At 40.0% G+C, this 21,612-nt stretch overlaps 1 protein-coding gene across 7 annotated transcripts in view; it reads right to left on the bottom strand.

Annotated features, from left to right (window-relative positions):
- The window catches only part of LOC125697541 (protein arginine N-methyltransferase 8), a 152,374-nt gene extending 137,873 nt beyond the window's left edge, over positions 1–14,501 (bottom strand). For all 7 annotated transcript variants that reach the window (XR_007378839.1, XR_007378846.1, XM_048954881.1 and 4 more), the window contains exon 1: positions 13,814–14,501. Coding sequence is in view for 5 of the 7 variants with exons in the window: in XM_048954881.1 (XP_048810838.1) it covers positions 13,814–13,888 (75 nt within the window). In the remaining 2 variants the exon portion in view is untranslated. The remainder of the gene's footprint in view (positions 1–13,813) is intronic.
- Positions 14,502–21,612: the final 7,111 nt, after the last annotated feature.

Below are 21,612 nucleotides of genomic sequence, written 5' to 3'. Positions count from 1 at the left end.
CTGCTCGGACAGCTTCTTTGTGGCCCTCCCGGATAACCCGTCCCTGCTTCCACCCCCTGTATACTTTCTTTTTGCATTTAACTATGTCCAGAAAATGGTTTCAAATTAAACAAGGGGAGATTTAGATTCAATATAAGGCAGAAGATTTTCACAGTAAGGGTGGTGAGGCGCTGGAACAAGTTGCTCTGTGATGTGCTGGATGCCCTGCCCCTGGAGGCATTCAATGTCGGGCTGGAGCAGGCTCTGAGCATCCTCATCTGGCTGTAGATGTCTCTGTTCTCTTGCAGGGACTAGATGACCTTTAGAAGTCCCTTCCAACTCAAACGATTCTATGAATCTATGATTCTATCTTACATTTGGCTTTGGATAGCAAAATTCCACTTCAACTTTCCAGCAGTAAGTGTCAGACTTGCACAGATTTGTGATCTTTGCACTGGTTTCAATACTTGGTGTTATTTCTGCTGCGGTCTAGATATGTCAACTGTTGCTAGCATCTTACATGTCAATTCTGTAGGAAATCAACCACTCAGTGAAAATACTCCATGTATGATCACTCAGTCTGTTGTTCAGGACAGAGACTTTAATCCAAAACAAGCAATAGAGTCTCTGATTTCTGAACGTGCTTTACCGTTTTCACAGTGTTTTTATTATCACCCTAGGAACAACAGGTAGCAATTGTAATGTACTCTAAGCCAACTTGCCTGTAAAGGGCAGCAGTGATAGTAAATGTACATGCTTTTCGTGAACCCAAGCTGGCTAGGCCTTATCTCCTGGTCGTCCTGCACATGCCACAGGACTGCAGTCAAGACAATCTGCTCAGTGACCTTCTCCAGTATTGAGATCATGCTGACAGGCCCATAGTTCCCTGGATCCTCATTCATGTAGATGTGTGTCACATTAGCAAGTCTGCAGTCATCTGCAGACCTCCACAGTTGACTAGAAGTGATGATAAATGATGGAAAGTGGTGCAGCAATCACTTTTGCCAGTGATCCCTCAATACCCTTGGCTGGATCCCATGTGGTCCCATGCATTTGTGACAGTCCAGGTAGAGTAGCAGGTTGCTAACAGTTTCCTCCTGAATTGTGTGTGGGTAGGTTATTCAGCTCCCCATCCCTGTCTTTCATCTCAGGGGGCTGAGTAGCCTGAGGATAACTGGCCTGACTATTAAAGACAGAAGTAAAGAAGGCACTGAGAACGACAACCTTTTCCTTGCTCTTGGTGAAAACTTTCTCCATCGTATCCAGTGAAGCCAGGATTCTCCCTGGCCTTCCTCTTTGCTGTCAGTATATTTGTAAAACCATTTTTCACTATCTTTAACAATGGTGGCGAGGTTAAGTTCTTACTGGACTTTTGCTTAACTAATTTTCCTTCTAGACAACTCCTTGTACTAGAAACATCCTTGCGCTCTTCCCAAGTTGCCTGACCCTTCTTCCAAAGATGTCTTCCTTTCCCAGAGCCTCAGCAAACGCTCCCTTTTCAACCAGGCTGGTCTTCTTTCCCTCTGGTTCATTTTACAGCAAAAGGGGACTACCTGTTCCTCCCCCTTAAAGAGTCTGTCTGGCTACTGGGAAACAGTAAAGGGTAGATTTACAGTTGCATCGTATTCAGTTATCTGCAGTTTAGAATAGATACGAGGCTTTTTTTATGGAAAGGTTTGGGTTTAAAGGGACCTTAAGGATCATCTAATTCCAACTCCTATGCCATGGGGAGGGGCACCTTCGGTTACATCAGGTTGCTCAAAGACCATTCAGCCTGGCCCAAACACTTCCGCAGTATTTCTGGGTAACCTCTTCCTAATGCATAATCTAAATTTACCCTCCTTTAGTTTAAAGATACTATTTCTTGTTCTATCACTAGATAGAATCTCTCTCCAGCTTTCCCGTACACTTCAGACACAGGCAGGCCACTATAAGGCCTCCGCATGTCAGTGGGAAAATTAAAACAAAAAAGAGTGGGGAGAGCACGCATCTCAATTGTTACAACTTTACAACTTCATCAGTTATCTAGCTGAAGTACTGTGAACCTATATAGCACAAGAATTTAAAAGCTAAAGCACAGAATGTTACCTGTGAATTAAAAAAAACCTACCAAGATATACTTACAAAGCAACAAAACAGCTTGTTTGAATTAAAATATTTTTTTTACTTATTTGATCTTCATCCCAGTCTGCAATGCAGCAGTAGAGAAATGCAATGCAGACGAAACAGGTCTGTCATCTGAAGACAGAAATCCCATCTCAGATTTCTGCAACAGAGGCACAGAAGTGAAAGTTCCTTAAAAGCTATCACAAAGATATAGAAAGTGACGGTACAGTATTGAAGCTGGTAATATGCATTTCATTTCAACAAAAATTGGGTACATGCTTTTGAGAGTATTCCTTCACCTTCCTTCCGATACACTGTGCATCCAAACGTATTATCCACTGCCCATTTATGGCTTTTGAAGAAGGGAATTAAAGGGATTGAGCACTTCATACAAGTATATACCTCTTCTCTCCTCTGAGCTCTCAACAAGAAAATGCAAGCAAGTCTTTCACTTCTCTCAACATAATCATTACCTGTTAACACATCGGCTACATTTGTCAAATTACTCTGGTACAAGAATGTATAAAAATACTATTTCCTTTTAAAAGCTTAATCAGACATACCTATTCACTATATCAAATAGAATCACAGTATCACTGAAACTGGCAGAGTTCTCTGGAGAAGTACTTATCACATTACACTGAAAACTATTTTGTATACTATCCTTTAGATTCTTCATAACTTGAAGACAACTTTACTACCAAAGTCCAAAGGCACTTTGCTGTCTTTTTGGAATGGATGTGGTTTGGAATTATTCAAACAGTTGGCTGGTAATTGAAGGTTGTATAATGACTTATGCAGGCCAACATTTAACATACCAGGATATTATGCCTTTATTTATCTCTGCTGAGATGTAAATCCAATTCTCAACAGCCCTCTTAGCTCTTCGAGACGTCCTAATATCCTAGATGGTCTCTAACCTGTCAGAGACCAATTTTGGTGGCCTTTATAGAAATTCTTGGAACAGAACTGTCTTCCAGCAGAATCCTTTAGATGGCCTACTTACAAATTTTTATAAATTTATCACTCACAGAATCACAGAATCACAGAATCACCCGGGTTGGAAGGGACCCCAAGGATCATGTAGTTCCAACCCCCCTGCCTAGCAGGGCCACCGAACATACATATTCAGATCAGGTTGCCCAGGATCCCGTCCAACCTGGCCTTAAACACAACCTCCACATCCACAACCTCCCTGGGCAGCCCGTTCCAGGGCCTAACCACTCTCCTAGTAAAGAACTTCCCCCTAACATCTAACCTAAATCTTCCCTCCTTCAACTTAAAACCATTTCCCCTAGTCATGCTGTTGTCAGCCCTTTTGAAGAGTTTACTCCCCTCCTGGGTGTAGGTTCCCTTCAGGTATTGATAGGCTGCAATGAGGTCACCCCGCAGCCTTCTCTTCTCCAGGCTGAACAAGCCCAACTCCCTCAGCCTGTCCTCATAGGGGAGGTGCTCCAGCCCCCTGATCATCTTAGTCGCCCTCCTCTGGACCCTTTCCAAAATCTCTATGTCTTTCTTGTACTGAGGGCTCCACACCTGGACACAGTACTCCAGGTGGGGCCTCACAAGAGCCGAGTAGAGAGGGACAATCACCTCCCTGTCCCTGCTGGCCACCCCTCTCCTGATGGAGCCCAGGATCCCATTTGCCTTTCGAGCTGCCAGAGCGCACTGCTGGCTCATATTCAGTCTCTCGTCCATCAGGACCCCCAGGTCCTTCTCTGCCGAGCTGCTCTCAAGGACCACTCCTCCCAGCCTGTACAGGTGCCTGGGGTTCTTCCGGCCCAAATGCAAAACCTTGCACTTTGCCGTGTTGAACCTCATCAGGTTCACCCGAGCCCAGCCCTCCAGCCTGTCGACGTCCCTCTGAATGGCATCCCTTCCTTCCACCGTATCAACCGCACCACTCAGCTTGGTGTCGTCAGCAAACTTGCTGAGGGTGCACTCAATTCCCTCATCGATGTCATTAATAAAGATGTTAAAGAGCACCGGTCCCAAGACAGACCCTTGGGGGACACCACTTGTTACCGGCCTCCACCTGGACATAGAGCCATTGACCACCACCCTCTGTCTGCGGCCTTTCAACCAATTGCTTATCCATTGGGTCGTCCACCCATCAAATCCACTTCCCTCCAATTTGGAGATGAGGATGTGGTGGGGAACCATGTCAAAGGCCTTGCTCAGGTCCAGGTAAATGACATCAGTCGCCTTCCCTTCGTCCACCAATGCCGTCACTCCATCATAGAAGGCCACAAGATTAGTTAGGCATGACCTTCCTCTGGTGAAGCCGTGCTGGCTGTCTCGGATCACATGCTCATTCTTTATGTGACCGAGCATGTTGTCCAGGAGGATCTGTTCCATGATCTTCCCAGGCACGGAGGTGAGACTCACCGGCCTGTAGTTCCCCGGGTCCTCCCTGCTCCCCTTCTTGTATATGGGAGTGACGTGACCCTTCCTCCAGTCGTCCGGGACCTCTCCTGACAGCCACGACTTCTCAAACATGATGGAGAGCGGCTCGGCAACCACCTCGGCCAGCTCCTTCAGGACCCTGGGATGCACGCCATCTGGCCCCATAGACTTGTATTCATTCAGTCTAAGGAGGCACTCTCGGACTTGCTCTGCCCTTACAGTGGGGAGGGATTTACCTCCTTGGTCCCCACATAGAGGTTTGGGGATGCAGGGTTCAGGGACGTGAAAAAGACTAGAATCCTGGCCACCAGTGAAGACCGAGGTGAAGAACTCATTCAGCACCTCATAATGAAACAATAAGGTAATACTAAAAATATTAACATAACACAACATTTTGGTTAAATTCAAATGCGGTTTTCCTTTTTTGACTGATTGATACAATAGAATAGCTGTTGATATATAAAGTGAAGAGTCTTAGAAAAGCATGAAAATTCTAGTGATGAATCCGCAAGGGTCAGGGTAGTTGCCTGATGTTCCATTTGCCATAAGCAATTATGCGTTCATTTCATGTCTAAGTTTCCATAGTTTTACACTGAGTTACCTGGGTGCTGATAATTGCTTTTTTGACTTGTGGCCATGATGAAGTATGTCCGGTCGCCTTAGCTTTTGATAAATACTTCCTCTCTCAACCTAAACATTAGTGCTTGAAAACTGTAGTGATGTCCAGGAGAAGCTTGAAAACTATTAGTGTTCATGAAGAAGACAATAAAAAGATGATAAGATGATGTACTGGGAAAAAAAAAAAAAAAAAAAAAAAGTCAGCAAAGAAGTGCATGACAAAGGCTAAAGGTCAGAGGGAATAAAAGCAGATATTAAAATACACAGTGTCAGAGACTTCACTTCAGAATCTTCAGAATGAACATGGTCAAATTGCAGGCAATGAGAAGTATCTGTACTACTGTATCTGAAATAGTGGCATTTCTGAGAAAAACAGTGGGGATAAAAAAGAGGTTTGGGAGACCACTAAACAGAGTGTGTGCCTTCAGCCTACCTACCACTGCCTATCATGCCTAGCTTGTGCCTCCCCATAAAGATCTTCACTACACGTTCATTCCCTTTCTCTACCCGTTCTCTTCTGCCAGCTCTCCGGCCGATCTGCTTTTTTATTCATATTTTCTTCTCCTTTATTTATTCATCCTTTGATTTCCTGTCCTTGCAGTTTAACTGGAGATAACTGCCCTTATCTCGTACTTGAAATTATGCCAAATTGTCTATGTTTGAGGCCCTTCTTGCCCACTTCAACTAAAATCACCACAGCAGCACCTTCATTTTATCTTCTTTCCCCCAGAAAATATTTTAGGGAGAAGGATTTTATCAGCAGGAAATTTTTTTCTCTTTTTCATGTATGCTTCTTTTTAGCGACTCACATATCACTGACAGATGAAAGAAAATCTCTTTCCTTGATGTATAAAGCACAAATGGTCAGACTTTTTTATGCAGTGAGACCCTTCTTTTGCCAACAGTGAATCTGAACTGCCCAGGGCGTGACCTGCAACTGTTGCTTTCTTTCCATGTTTCCAGGATCATCTGCTCAATAGTCCTCCTGAACATAGGACTATGTAAGACTGACTGGCCTGTAGTTCCCAACGTCTTTTTTTTTTGTCCTTTTTGAAGAATGGGATTTTATTTCCTCTTTTCCAGTCAATAGCAACTTCACCAGTCTGCCATGAGTTCTCAGAAATGATGGATAGTGTCTTAACAAGTTCATCCACCAGTTTCCCCGACCCTCAGATGCATCTCATCAAGTCCCAACGTTTGTGCACCTTCAGATTTATTAGGTAGTCTCAAACCTAATCTTCTACTGTGGGGAGTTCTTCATTCTCACTAGTCTATTCCTTTGCCTTCTTCAAGTTGTATAATATGACACGTACTGGTGAAGCCTGTGGCAAAAAATTCACTGAGTAACTAGCCTTCTCCATATTCTGGTGAATCAAATCTCCCATTTCCTTCAGTGGAAGGCCCACATTTTCTCCTAGCCTCCTAGCCATTTGTCACTGACATACTTAAAGAAATTTTTCTTGTTGCCTTCGATGTCTCTGGCAAGATTTAATTCTATCAGGGCTTTCTTAATTTGATCCCTGAGTGATCTGACAGCCTCTCTGTATTTATCTCAGGTCGTCTGTCCCTGATTCCACCTTCTGTAGGCTTCCTTTATGAGCTTGGCCAGGAGTTTCATGTTCTTTTGAGCCTTCTCATGTTCTTTTGAGAACATGAGCCTTATCTTTGTTGGGTGCTTCACTCCTCAGCCTGGAGCAGGTGATCCTTCAGTATTAAGCAGCTTTCTTTTCTCCCTCCAAAGCTTTATCCCATTGTACTCTACAAACAGATCTTTGCAGAGTTCCAAGTCTTCTCTTATGAAGTTCAAGGTTGTGACCTTGCCTTACTGCCTTCAAGATCTTGAACTCCACCAATTTGTGGTCATTGCAGCCAAGGCTGCCCTTGAGCTTCACATTCTCCTCCTGTCTCTCCCTATTGGTGAGAATAAGGTCCAGTATAATAGCTCTCCTCTTTGGCTCCTCTATCTCTTGGAGAAGGAAGTTACCATCAATGTACTTCAGGGTTAATTACACCTTGCAGAGTTGTCCCTCCAACACATCGGGGTGGCTGGAGTCTCTCATGAGGACCTGAGCCTGTGAATGTAAGGTTGCTCCTCGCAGCTCCTAGAGGGTCTCATCTACTCAGTCTTCATAGTTGAATGGCGTGTGGCAACCTTCTCACTATAATGTCACTTGTTCCTGACCTTCTCATTCTGAGAAATGAGTAAGAGTTTTGAATCTCACCCCTTGTAAGAACACAGAGCTTTTATAAAAGCAATCCTGTACTAATTCCTTTTATGCATCTATAATGCACACATCTCATTCACAAATAAAGAGGAATTAAATTTTATTTGACTTTAAAATACAGGAAGATATAAAACTGCTTTCCTCTGACTTAGCTGTTGACATAGAGCCCTGGGGCCCAAGTGCCACAGTAATGGCAGAAAAAAGACTGCTTCTGAGATCTTTCAGATTCTCCATATACAACAAAATGGGAGATGGAAAACTAGAGGAATGCATTGCTTCCTGCTGATGAAAGAACAGGCCTATAAATTAAAAGATGGCTTAGAGAGATTTTTTCTTCAGTAAAATAATGAACATGAGGACACGACAAAACATCTTCCTCTAAAAAAAAAAAATTAGAAAAAATTTCATTTTTTCATAAAAATTTCACACTAAGAAATGAAATAATATTCCTTACTTGAAATCCTTATCTATGTCTCCCTTTAAGTTCATATGCTAATATAAAAATTTTGTTAGAAATCATGGCAGAAAATGAGTGTCAAATATACAACAAGCAGAAACAAACAAAAGAAGGTTTTGAATTTGTCTATTTCTACATGTTCTGTGCTTACCTTCATTAAAACTGTACACATATTGTCACATTACTTCTATTCCACTAAAATATGTTTGAAAAAATCTAAGAAGTTTGAGATGGAGTTTGACACTTGAGGCTAGAATTAATCTGCTGGTACTGAATGAGAAGTGACAGGTAGCACTGAGATTCTCTGAACAATTTTGAAAATGACAGTCTTTTTTGATTCAATAAAATATAAAGATTCATCAGATAATTTATTAATAGGTGTGATTATAATAATCTACGAAAATGAACTTCACAGTAATATTCAGAGTAGTTCTGAGTGGATCAGGATTTTATGTTAGGTTCTGTGAGAGCAATGTGACTGTGATAAAACATAAAGTGAGGAGAACTAGTGTGAGTGTCTCCGATGAAAACATGGTGAGCTGAAGTCTTTGATCATGTTGACTGAAGAACATTCCTTAGGACTGGTAGAAAACAGATATCAATTCTGTATTCAGGAATAGCAAGGAAGATCAAGGGAAACATAACCCAGTCAATCATGCCTCAATTCCTGGGAAACTCACCGATTAAATAATCCTGGAAATAACTTCCAGGATTATGTCCCTGTGAAGGACAAGAAGATGACCATGATTAACCACCATGGAATTACGAAATTGTGCTTAAGAAAACTGATCTAGTTTTCTAGATCTGATAGTGTAACTAAGTTGGTGGATGAGGGAAGAGCAGTACAAGTTGTTGGTCTTGACTTCAGATAAATTTCTGATGGTATCTCACATACACAAGCTGATGAACTGTGAGTTACATAATTGGATAGAGAAGAGGTCAGAAAGCTGAGGAGGAAAGAAAACTGAGAAAGAAAGAGGAGGTCAGAAACGGAGCCTAGTAAATTTCTTTCACTTTGTTTCCTGTTTGAGCACCTTTGATTCTTTGCAGAGAAGCCAATTCTGAATGTGTTATTTATGCTAACATTTCTGTCTTATGTACACAAACTTCTTCCACTATTAAAGATACATAGGCTCATTTTTATATTTTGAGAAGAGATTTTACAACTTTTGTTCCAGCAGAAGTCTTCTTGAAGTTCATTAGATGACATGGGCATGGTTGTTCAACATTTTGGCTTGCATTAAGCAAACAGGAATTCTCATGGGTTGCATATAAAATATATAATAAACTTAATGTATACAAGCAACAAAACTTAATGTGTTTTTTTTTAATTAAAACATAAAAAACTGGGAGCAACAAAAACATAAAACTAGTGGGTTTGTTTTGCCTTGTTTTTGTGAAACTAATGCATCAGACTAGTTCACTGGCAGTGGTTTCCATTCCTACTGTGTTCTCAAGGTGTTCATCAGAGATTTTTGATGAAATATTATTCTTCCTGTGCTTCATCCTTGACAGTATTGTTCACAAGTGTATGTACTGTCAAAAAGTGATGACATGAGTAACCTGTGACTGTGAAGTGAGAGAATTTTTTCTCTGGTAAGATAGGGTGTATGAAAGTCTGGTAAAGAGATATGACCAAATTTTTTTTGAGTTGAGTGTCTGATTGCAACTCTATACATTCCATGTGAAAATGTGCAAGTAATATATTTAATCTTCACATCCTTACTCTTCACATTCTGGCACAAATTCTCATTTTGATTCTATTAAGGACTTGATGTCACATTGTCATGTTTTTTTTTAGCATTTTACCCTGACTTAGCCACCTTCCTTCAGAATAGAAAATGATGACCCCATAATCAGCATCTACATTTTTAAGAAACTCTTAGAACTGGTGATGATTCAGTCCATTGGACTTTATGAATTTCAAAACTTTGATGATCATTTGCATGATACTATGCATTTTTAAAGCTTGTGCATATAAATTGTCTTGATGTCTAACACAGTGATGTTTCATCAAATGTTAGTTACTGGTGGTAACTGCATCATCTTCTACTAATTTTTTAAGTCCCTCTTTTTTACATCACCAGGGCACCATCAAGTAGCTATACCAGATATGTTGACAAAGAAAATCATTTTAATGTTTGTTTTTTTTCACTGCCTCTCACAGATCAAGGGATTTAGTTGTGTCTTTCAGTGACAACAATGAAGCCGTTTCTTCAATGACATTATAATTGTTATCAATACCTCTAATTAAAATGGCAAGTTGAGCCGTATTGCACCACTTTCATCTATTGCCAAAGCATAACATTTGAAATTAGTGGCTTTACTCTCCAAATCTTCTTTGATAGATTTTCCTGTTTCTTCATTTCACCTGGCTATTGTCTAGTGAGACAAAATTATTTTAGAAAAACCCATTTTTTTGTCAGGACACATCTGTTGTACTTTTCATCCATTTCTTAACAAACTCACAATCAGGAAATGGTCTTGATGTTTTTTCCAATCAGATTTGCTATCACATAACTAGCTTTTATAACAGAGTCCATTTGTGTTTTTACTTTTTAAAAAATAGATTGTCGAAGTGACAGACTTTTTTCAGTTCCGCAATTTTGTCTTTATGAAGCATTCCTTGTTACACGTTTAATTCAGCAGCATGTTTCTGGAGATAACGTATTTTCAAATTGTAATATTTGAAAACTGACACAATTTCCTTGCAAATTAAGCATAGTGCCTTATTACTTGTCAGTACCTCACTGTGCCTTCCCTGTGTCAAAGGACTGGGCCAGGCCACATGCAATGGCAGAGCTGCTGCCATGATGCCAGGGCAGAGCACAGGGTAAGGGCTGCAGTGCAAGCTATGCTGGGCTTAGGAGAATAAATATTTTCTGAATGTTTTTTTCACTGTGCAGTCTTCAAAATCTGGAAAACAGGATCTGAAATGATTCTAGCAAGTTTACTATTAGTTGGACTCCTATGGCCTTAATAAAGCTCTAAACAAGAAGTGTTATGGACATTTTATTCCTGTTGGTATTTCTTTTTCTACGAAGTACTACGTAACTACGTACTCTTAGACCCCTACAAACAAAAGAAAAAAAAAAATCGCCTGTTCTAGTTAAAACTGTTAGGCACATTAATAATTGGCTGTTATTAACACACTGACATAACTGCTGAAAAAAATGAAAGAAGTCTGACCAAAGATCCAACACCTGAGGAAAGACCTGTGTTCATTTATGTAGGTTTTTGAACAAGATATAAATCTATAGGTATATCAGTAATGTAAATGTCTGTATAATCTTGTAGCATGGGAGCACATTCATATATATTTCCTGGTAATATTAGGTGTCCTCCTTGAGTGGAAATTAATGGTAATTGACATATTGCTTTTACCCTCTTATACCTTTTTTTTTTTTTTTTTTGTAATATACTGTGAGTATTGTTTTATTGTAGCTTTGTTTTTCTCTTGCCTTTATTTGTTGTTGGCATTTCTTTAAATTTTGAGGGTCTAATATGATGGTCATCAGAAGAGAGTTGAGGAAGTAAAATGTTTCTCATACAGAGTCATGTTTTTTGTCTTAACATATTTTTGTAAACTGTCCTACTACTGAGGGAAAAAAATTATATTTAACCTTGAAAAGATTTACTGAAACCCTTTTAGTTGTGGCAGATTTCAAGAAAACCATGTGTTTTTGCTGTGAAGCAAATATATGGCTCATCGGGAACTTTAAATTTGTGTAAGAACTATGAGGCTTTTGGAAAGATTTGGTAGTGGGATGTTTTGACCATTTGTTAAATGTTTTTAAGTGTTCATCTCTCTCTCTGGATAGTATTTTTCACATCATGCCCATCACCAGCACATCAAAGTGCTTTACAAATTCAATGACTGTCATGTTCAGCATATTAGTGAAACCCCAACGGTTTCAAGTGAAGCAAATTTATGCCACTTTCTAATTTTTCTCCTACACTATGACAAATCCAAAAGTAAGGTGCTTTGTTCTGCATTCCTTCTGTCACAGAACATTTGCTAACTTAGAAAAAGGAAAAAAAAAGTTAGAGGAATATAGATTTGCAGGTCAAACTGGTATCTTATGACTTCGCTAAATACAGACGCTTGACAAGTGAAAAAAGCTTAAAAGGTATTGGCAAATTTTGTCAGGTGCATTTCTAAGACCACTCAGAACAAAACAGAACTCAAAATCACTAAGATGAAAATTAATAAAACAGGAAAAATATTTAGGCAGATACTATGAGTATATCCCTTTTGGTTTTCTTAAGACACAGCAGAAGACACTTAATCTACAATATTTTTCACTCTTATAACTCTCAGTTCACAAAATTGTTATTATTTAGAAAACCTTCTTCATAAAAGCACATTGTAGGATGCGCAGCATTGTACAAACAGAATGAGGAGTTTAAACATTAAAAATGTACTAACACTGAGTTGAAATACAAGAACAATATCTAAAGAACTCTCATCTATTTGTCTGCTATTCTCTAAAGGCAGATTACATTGAAAAAGAGCTTTGAAAGGAAATGGTTGTGCTTGTAAATTTCTCCTTGCAACATCACCAAGAATCTTGGGACAGTTAATGCAATATATCCTGACAGAACTACAACAGTTTTACTGATGTGCAGCTAGATTGAATACTACATATACACACATCTCCTGCAAACAGTACTTAATTCAACATTAGGTATGTTTTTGATTTAATGCTTGCACTGAACTACTCTGTTCTTCACATGGCATAGCAAATAAGGTATATTTATGAGCATCAAGCACATATTTCTTAACAGAGGAAGCACTATTACAAGGAGTAATGTCGGATTCATAAAGGTGCAGAGCATTATTGTGAGGAATATTTGAAAGCAGGAGACATTTAACAAAGATCTTGAAAGAAGAAAGGAAGGAATAGTCACATGCTCACTCACACTGGTGTGCTGCTTTGTTCTTTATTATCTGCAGGGTAATGGGGAGAACCACTATCACCTGTGCCTAAAAGGACAATGCAGCTGAACTTGATTAGGGTGCAATGTCCTTGGGGGTCCACATATGGCTGTGCTGCATATAACTTAACAATATGTTAAATGTTCAGCCGAAGTGTTAGTCTGTTAATAGAAACAGTCACATATTCGCACTTTTGCCTGCCTGCTTCTCACATGCTCCCAAAGAAACTGAGATTGCATCCTGCATCTTCTGCTTTTTCAGAGATGAGAGTTTGCACACTGATGTAGAATTTAAGAAGACTCAGTGAGATCAAGAAAGCTCCAAGGAAGCAAATGGGGGCTGCAGCTGAACGGAAAAAAAGCTGAAGGAACTAAACAATTGAGGGGAGAAAGAGAAGCTGATTTGTTGTAGAAAAAGGGTGACCTTGTAGGATACCCTCTCAGCTCGAATTCCCACCAGCTTGGGGAAATGCTCCTCCTGTGATACCCGCGTGCTGCAGAGAGATTTTCCTCAACTCCCCCACGCAGTCCTTCCACTGGCTCCACTGCGTCTTTTCAGTTGAAAAGCACCAGGAGCTGACCAAGGTTCTGTAGAAAAATACCTTATTTATCCCTGTCAGCCTCCTCAAACAGACAGTAACAGCCCCCTGTTCGTTAGCACCGCACACTCTTTTTTTCGCGTTCACCGTACACGACACAAAAACCTCTCCTCTAACCAGCCTGCAATGGCCCACTTAGCCTCCCAGGGAAGAAGTCACAGAGCGGATTCTTCCCGGAAGCTACCCGAGCTACTAGACAGTCCATCCGGGTGCAAAGTTCTCTGACAGCAGGGAACGTCAGGGACTTGGGGCGGGGGGGGGGGGGGGAAGAGAGATTAGTAGGAAGGAGGGGGGGAAGGGAAGGGGGGGGAAGGGGGAGGAAGGGGGTGTAGAGGGAAGAGAAGCACAGTCAGGAAATCATAACAACAAAAGAGGGAGAGACAAGCCAAAGGACCCAGGAAAGTTCATCTTCACTTATTGCTGCTTCTGCTGAGGGAGCCCAGGGCTGGGGAATCTGGGTTATAGGCTTTGCTTTGTGTTCTTACCTCAGTACTTTCGGCACCGTTCTCCGCCATTTTCCTCCTCAGGAGCAGGCAGCGGGAGGAGTGTTTCATTCCCATAAGAGCTAACCACGGGGCTGGGACTTCGAGGCTGGTATTTTATTTTGTGTTTTCAAAGATCTCCAAACACGGGTTTTCACTAATAGGTAGGAAACTACCATAGAAAACAGCAATAAATAATCAGTCTTCTCAGTCAGTTCTACTTCACTCACGAGAATATTTGTCGTCTTTTGGCATCAGGAGCTCCTTGGCACTTTCAAGTATTTTCCTCTCACCTCCACCTCCAACAAGCTTTGGGGATGGGGAGAGAGGTGGCACACACTCTTCAGGTTAATCTAAAGGGTTGTCAGTCTGTGAGTCCACCCCTTCAGAGAAATCTGTTGTGCTAAATAGGAGAGAAGCACCAGCTGAACTGAACTTGTGCATGCAGAGACCAGCTCGGCATCTTTGTGTCCTGTGGGTAATCTTCCAGAGACAGAGGGAGTCAGAGACAAAACAGCAGGACAAGGAAAACATAACCTTTTACTTTCCTTTTTTGGAGTTCCTTCTCTCTAGGTCTTCAGGAAACTTCTTTTAAAGGTGGTCACACATTTGCCACTGTCTTTCCATGAAAAAGTACAGCAACCTCCTCTCTCCTTTCCATTTCCCTTTTTCTTCGCTTTCCCTTTGTCCTTCCCCCAATCTCTCCTCCCCTTCACCCCTCCCTCTCTCTCCCTCATTCCCCTCCTCCTCCCTCTCGTTCTCTGCCTTCTCCTCCCCCTTTCCTTCTCTCCCTCTGCCTCCCATTTTCTCCCCTCCCCTCATCCCATCCTTCAATTTCTCCACCCTTTCTCCTCCTGAGAAATGCTTTCTGTCTTTCTCTGGGAATTGCATTCACATGTCTTTCATAGAAAAAGCAGTATATCAAGCTCCCCCCACTTGTGACCTACTCCCTCTCATATATGAGCATGCTCTCTCACATTCTATCCCTCTCGCAAAGACATAGATATTTTTTCTCCCCATATTCTTTTCTCTATTCTTTTGAATAAACAACATTTTCTTTCCAAAGAATCTCAGCAAGGTCCTTATAGGGCAGCTGAAGAAGTCTGCTCCAGCTTCTTTCTTCTGAGTTTAGTAACAAACCTGCTGTCTAAATTTATATTCTCTTGTGTGGGCATCCACCTTTAGTTTCTCTTGATTTTTTTTCAGGAGGATCCGCTCTACATCAGATAACTGTGAATTGTATGACTGCAGGTCAGATGCAATTCCAACAGAAAAAGTTGCCAGGTGGGGGGAACCTTCCTGGTACAGGAAGGACCTAGAAGTGTTTTGAACTGGTTTGTTTTCTTTCATTTTGTTTCATTCTGGACTTTTCCTAACGACGTCCTCTGCTGCGAGAATGCGTCACCACTTTCCACATGTTTATTGTGCCTTCATTCCTCCAGCACTTTCTAGTTCAGAGTTTTCATTTAAGAGAATTGGGTTTACCTCGCTTGTATTGCTGTGAGCAAGGGCGAGAGAGGGGGTGTATTACATAATTAATCTTTTCAACTTCATATTCCATAGCTCGATTTTCAGCCCACTGTTCTCACGGTTTTGTTTTGTTTTGTTTTTGTATAGAGGAGGTGAGGAAACAATGTTGGTGTGTGGGTGTATGTAGCTCACAGGATTTCAAGGACCAGAGCAAGAGTGCTGCTCTCTGAAGAGTCTGAAATCATTTCCTCCGGGGGTGTCAATGGAGACTTGAAAAGATGGCTTTCTGTGCTTTATTTTAAGCATGTATCCAACACAGATGCTACATCAGCGAGAAACTGATAATAATATAATGAATGTTGAATTTTTGTCCCCTAAAGTCTATTTTTAAGTATTTTAATTAGTGTTTATCCTCAGCTGACCACTGGAATACCGACCTATCATCAACTAGTGCACGAGTGCGCAACCTTTTGCCTTGCTTGGGTTATGTGAGGTGGTGAGGAATTGTGTTGGGTGGCATATAAAATACATAGGTTGCTCAGAAAGAAATGCCTCCTATTTATTTCAATAGAAAATACAACAGAAACAAAAAACACAATAAAATTATTTGCTAGACAAAATTCTCAGCTACGAAATGCCATTTTTCAATACATTCACCATGATTAGATATATATTTTCACCACTGATGAACAAGAGCCTTATGCCACACTTACAAAAATCTGCACCAGTGGAAGTAACTTACTGTCATTGTCACCACAGCTGAAACACACCACCACCTCACTGTGTTAACATTCACTATTTGGTCTCCATAAATGCTCAGCAAGCATTGATGAATGTCAATGAGTTCAGTTCTTCCCACATGAAGGAATTCAGTTACTCAGCTTTGCTCATACACACTTCCAAGTCAAGTGCTGTTTTGTTAGACTGTCCCTCTGCTGCCATCTGTTTCATATGGCAATAGAATTTAACAAAATGTTGGCAGGAATATTCAATGTCTACTGACATACTACCAATATTTACTTCTGATATTGCTGACCAATATCGTAAAATAAGATGCATTACTTTCAGAGCAGCCCACAGACATGACATAGTTTATGTATATGCAGTAAAACCACATGCTGATACAACAAATGACTGAGAATATACCGTGTAGGAGACAATGATGTTGTATGAAACATTTCAGAATGTGAGAGAATTTTACAGAGACATAAATCACACAGCCTGATACTGAACCTCTACAATGTACTTTGCAAAACCTTCTGATCATTTAGTTGTTCACAAGCCTACCAATTCTTTCAGCTCACATTTATTCTAATAATTCAAGATCTTTCACTGGGTCCAAAATGATGCTAATTTTTTTTAGTAGCAGCAACTCCTTTTGTATAAAGTAGATTTTTACTTCATGCTTTTGTTTATGAGATTCAAATGGCAATGTAAGGGGAAACGGCATTTTCCCTGTTCTTTAGGAACATTTATCAAGTTTTGAGGGCCTTACAATCTTCAAAACATGAAAATTAATAGATGTTACCCAAGGAAGTTACTTTAGAATTTTACAAAATTACCCTTAGTCTTGGGCTAGGGAAATTTTCTCACTAATTAATTTGAAGTCTTGAAGGAGAAATAAGAAAAAAAATCTGCAAAAAAAGAATTAGAAAGTTTCTGCAATCCTTTCACCTAGTTTTTCTCTGATATGTCATGCAGATCAAGTGGTTATTGAGTGTGTGATTGGGCTGGCCAACATAGTTTTAGTGTTTCTTCCCTATTTCCAGGTAATATGCATTAGACTAATAAAACTTTTTAGAATAAACAAGTGTTCCATAAAGAAAACAAGAACTAGATTATTCAAAACAACTCCCAGATGTCTTTTCATTGAAAGATAGATCTGTTTCTAGTACTGCTCAAACGCTGTCTAGTCACTTAAATAAGTGTTGGATCTTTAAAAGCACTCAGCAACTATCAAAACTGGCAGAGATTTTGTATAGATCCTTCTCCTCCCTCTTCAGATACTGCACGACTTGTCTACTTTTCTACTCCACTTCTTTGTTAACACACAATATCTGTCTATACAGCCTAGAACCTGGTGCTTTACAGATAAGAGGAAAAGTTTCCAGTCTCAGGATTTCCACCATAAGGGAATTTGGCCATATATTGATTTAATAATCCTCCAGATGGATAGTGTCTGTACTTCTCCGGTCTTCCTTCCATGCACTATGTGTGAATGATGAAAAGGGAAAATTATTTGTCTTCAGAACTGTTTTTAAATCAATCATGTCTTGAAGTTGCTCCTGTTAAGAATAAATTTGTCTTTTCAGAGACTGAAAGCAGTGTATTTACAGATACGGATGTGCACATATGAATACTTGGCCAGGCCACAGTAGTGGCCTCAGTAGAATTTCCTATTGATATTGAAATGCACAGGAACACTGAACCTGAGAATATTTAAAAATTATAGTTGACCATTGAGATTGAGCTTGGGAACACATTTATGAACTCAGGTTTGTTGGATGTCAAGGAAAACAGGACAGGCACAAAGAAAATGACGTAACAGTGAAAGTGCATTTGTAAAAAATCCAAATGTCAAAAAAAATTCTGTACTTTAATACTTTATGCATAAAGTATATGTGAAGGTCACAGCATATTACAAACTCAACTGTAGTGGAACTGAAGAGAAAATGGTAATGGAAGCATTCATTACTTCAGATTTCCAACAACAGCAACTATAGCCAAGTGTGGCAACAATACTGCACTCGCCATCAGGAAATTCATGCCCATTTCCAGTTTTGTCATTAGCTTGGGTGAAACCCAAGGTTCTACACTTGAAGTAGAGTTATCCCATAGATACAGACTGAGAAACTGACTGCATAGCAATCTTGCATAGCAGTCCTGACGAAAAGCATTTTGAGTTTACAGGGTGGGGGTTGTGAAGCTAGGTTAAAAATGCTTTATTATGCTTCCTCGCTACATAAGAGAGAAAATGCATAATTAGCTACATTAAATGTAATGTGGTTAAACTGCGTGAAATTACTGATCTCCCTGTGTGATATGATATGATATGATTAAGACTCCATCTTTGATTCTGTGTCCAGTTCCGAGTCCGCCTGTCTCAAAAGGAAGTTGAATACACTGGAGACTGCACAGTGGAATATTACTAAGATGGTCTGCTATGGTGCAAAACCTCTGAGGAAATCTGGGCTTGTTGAATATGGTGAGGAAGAGGTAAAACACTCGGTAGTGGCTTATGAGTAGCTGTACGGATTGCTAATAAGATGACAATGTGAAACTCTTCTTGATAATGTCAGATGATGTGAACAGTTGCAGGTCACGCCCTGGGCAGTTCAGATTCACTGTTGGCAAAAGAAGGGTCTCACTGCATAAAAAAGTCTGACCATTTGTGCTTTATACATCAAGGAAAGAGATTTTCTTTCATCTGTCAGTGATATGTGAGTCGCTAAAAAGAAGCATACATGAAAAAGAGAAAAAAATTTCCTGCTGATAAAATCCTTCTCCCTAAAATATTTTCTGGGGGAAAGAAGATAAAATGAAGGTGCTGCTGTGGTGATTTTAGTTGAAGTGGGCAAGAAGGGCCTCAAACATAGACAATTTGGCATAATTTCAAGTACGAGATAAGGGCAGTTATCTCCAGTTAAACTGCAAGGACAGGAAATCAAAGGATGAATAAATAAAGGAGAAGAAAATATGAATAAAAAAGCAGATCGGCCGGAGAGCTGGCAGAAGAGAACGGGTAGAGAAAGGGAATGAACGTGTAGTGAAGATCTTTATGGGGAGGCACAAGCTAGGCATGATAGGCAGTGGTAGGTAGGCTGAAGGCACACACTCTATTTAGTGGTCTCCCATGTTCATTCTGAAGATTCTGAAGTGAAGTCTCTGACACTGTGTATTTTAATATCTGCTTTTATTCCCTCTGACCTTTAGCCTTTGTCATGCACTTCTTTGCTGACTTTTTTTTTTTTTTTTTTTTTTTTTTTTCCCAGTACATCATCTTTTTATTGTCTTCTTCATGAACACTAATAGTTTTCAAGCTTCTCCTGGACATCACTACAGTTTTCAAGCACTAATGTTTAGGTTGAGAGAGGAAGTATTTATCAAAAGCTAAGGCGACCGGACATACTTCATCATGGCCACAAGTCAAAAAAGCAATTATCAGCACCCAGATAACTCAGTGTAAAACTATGGAAACTTAGACATGAAATGAACGCATAATTGCTTATGGCAAATGGAACATCAGGCAACTACCCTGACCCTTGCGGATTCATCACTAGAATTTTCATGCTTTTCTAAGACTCTTCACTTTATATATCAACAGCTATTCTATTGTATCAATCAGTCAAAAAAGGAAAACCGCATTTGAATTTAACCAAAATGTTGTGTTATGTTAATATTTTTAGTATTACCTTATTGTTTCATTATGAGTGATAAATTTATAAAAATTTGTAAGTAGGCCATCTAAAGGATTCTGCTGGAAGACAGTTCTGTTCCAAGAATTTCTATAAAGGCCACCAAAATTGGTCTCTGACAGGTTAGAGACCATCTAGGATATTAGGACGTCTCGAAGAGCTAAGAGGGCTGTTGAGAATTGGATTTACATCTCAGCAGAGATAAATAAAGGCATAATATCCTGGTATGTTAAATGTTGGCCTGCATAAGTCATTATACAACCTTCAATTACCAGCCAACTGTTTGAATAATTCCAAACCACATCCATTCCAAAAAGACAGCAAAGTGCCTTTGGACTTTGGTAGTAAAGTTGTCTTCAAGTTATGAAGAATCTAAAGGATAGTATACAAAATAGTTTTCAGTGTAATGTGATAAGTACTTCTCCAGAGAACTCTGCCAGTTTCAGTGATACTGTGATTCTATTTGATATAGTGAATAGGTATGTCTGATTAAGCTTTTAAAAGGAAATAGTATTTTTATACATTCTTGTACCAGAGTAATTTGACAAATGTAGCCGATGTGTTAGCAGGTAATGATTATGTTGAGAGAAGTGAAAGACTTGCTTGCATTTTCTTGTTGAGTGCTCAGAGGAGAGAAGAGGTATATACTTGTATGAAGTGCTCAATCCCTTTAATTCCCTTCTTCAAAAGCCATAAATGGGCAGTGGATAATACGTTTGGATGCACAGTGTATCGGAAGGAAGGTGAAGGAATACTCTCAAAAGCATGTACCCAATTTTTGTTGAAATGAAATGCATATTACCAGCTTCAATACTGTACCGTCACTTTCTATATCTTTGTGATAGCTTTTAAGGAACTTTCACTTCTGTGCCTCTGTTGCAGAAATCTGAGATGGGATTTCTGTCTTCAGATGACAGACCTGTTTCGTCTGCATTGCATTTCTCTACTGCTGCATTGCAGACTGGGATGAAGATCAAATAAGTAAAAAAAATATTTTAATTCAAACAAGCTGTTTTGTTGCTTTGTAAGTATATCTTGGTAGGTTTTTTTTAATTCACAGGTAACATTCTGTGCTTTAGCTTTTAAATTCTTGTGCTATATAGGTTCACAGTACTTCAGCTAGATAACTGATGAAGTTGTAAAGTTGTAACAATTGAGATGCGTGCTCTCCCCACTCTTTTTTGTTTTAATTTTCCCACTGACATGCGGAGGCCTTATAGTGGCCTGCCTGTGTCTGAAGTGTACGGGAAAGCTGGAGAGAGATTCTATCTAGTGATAGAACAAGAAATAGTATCTTTAAACTAAAGGAGGGTAAATTTAGATTATGCATTAGGAAGAGGTTACCCAGAAATACTGCGGAAGTGTTTGGGCCAGGCTGAATGGTCTTTGAGCAACCTGATGTAACCGAAGGTGCCCCTCCCCATGGCATAGGAGTTGGAATTAGATGATCCTTAAGGTCCCTTTAAACCCAAACCTTTCCATAAAAAAAGCCTCGTATCTATTCTAAACTGCAGATAACTGAATACGATGCAACTGTAAATCTACCCTTTACTGTTTCCCAGTAGCCAGACAGACTCTTTAAGGGGGAGGAACAGGTAGTCCCCTTTTGCTGTAAAATGAACCAGAGGGAAAGAAGACCAGCCTGGTTGAAAAGGGAGCGTTTGCTGAGGCTCTGGGAAAGGAAGACATCTTTGGAAGAAGGGTCAGGCAACTTGGGAAGAGCGCAAGGATGTTTCTAGTACAAGGAGTTGTCTAGAAGGAAAATTAGTTAAGCAAAAGTCCAGTAAGAACTTAACCTCGCCACCATTGTTAAAGATAGTGAAAAATGGTTTTACAAATATACTGACAGCAAAGAGGAAGGCCAGGGAGAATCCTGGCTTCACTGGATACGATGGAGAAAGTTTTCACCAAGAGCAA

Source organism: Lagopus muta, chromosome 1 (assembly GCF_023343835.1).
Source record: "Lagopus muta isolate bLagMut1 chromosome 1, bLagMut1 primary, whole genome shotgun sequence".
Classification (NCBI taxonomy): Eukaryota; Metazoa; Chordata; class Aves; order Galliformes; family Phasianidae; genus Lagopus; species Lagopus muta.
The sequence above is the reverse complement of the archived record's forward strand: the minus strand, read 5'-3'. Positions and strand labels throughout refer to the sequence as shown.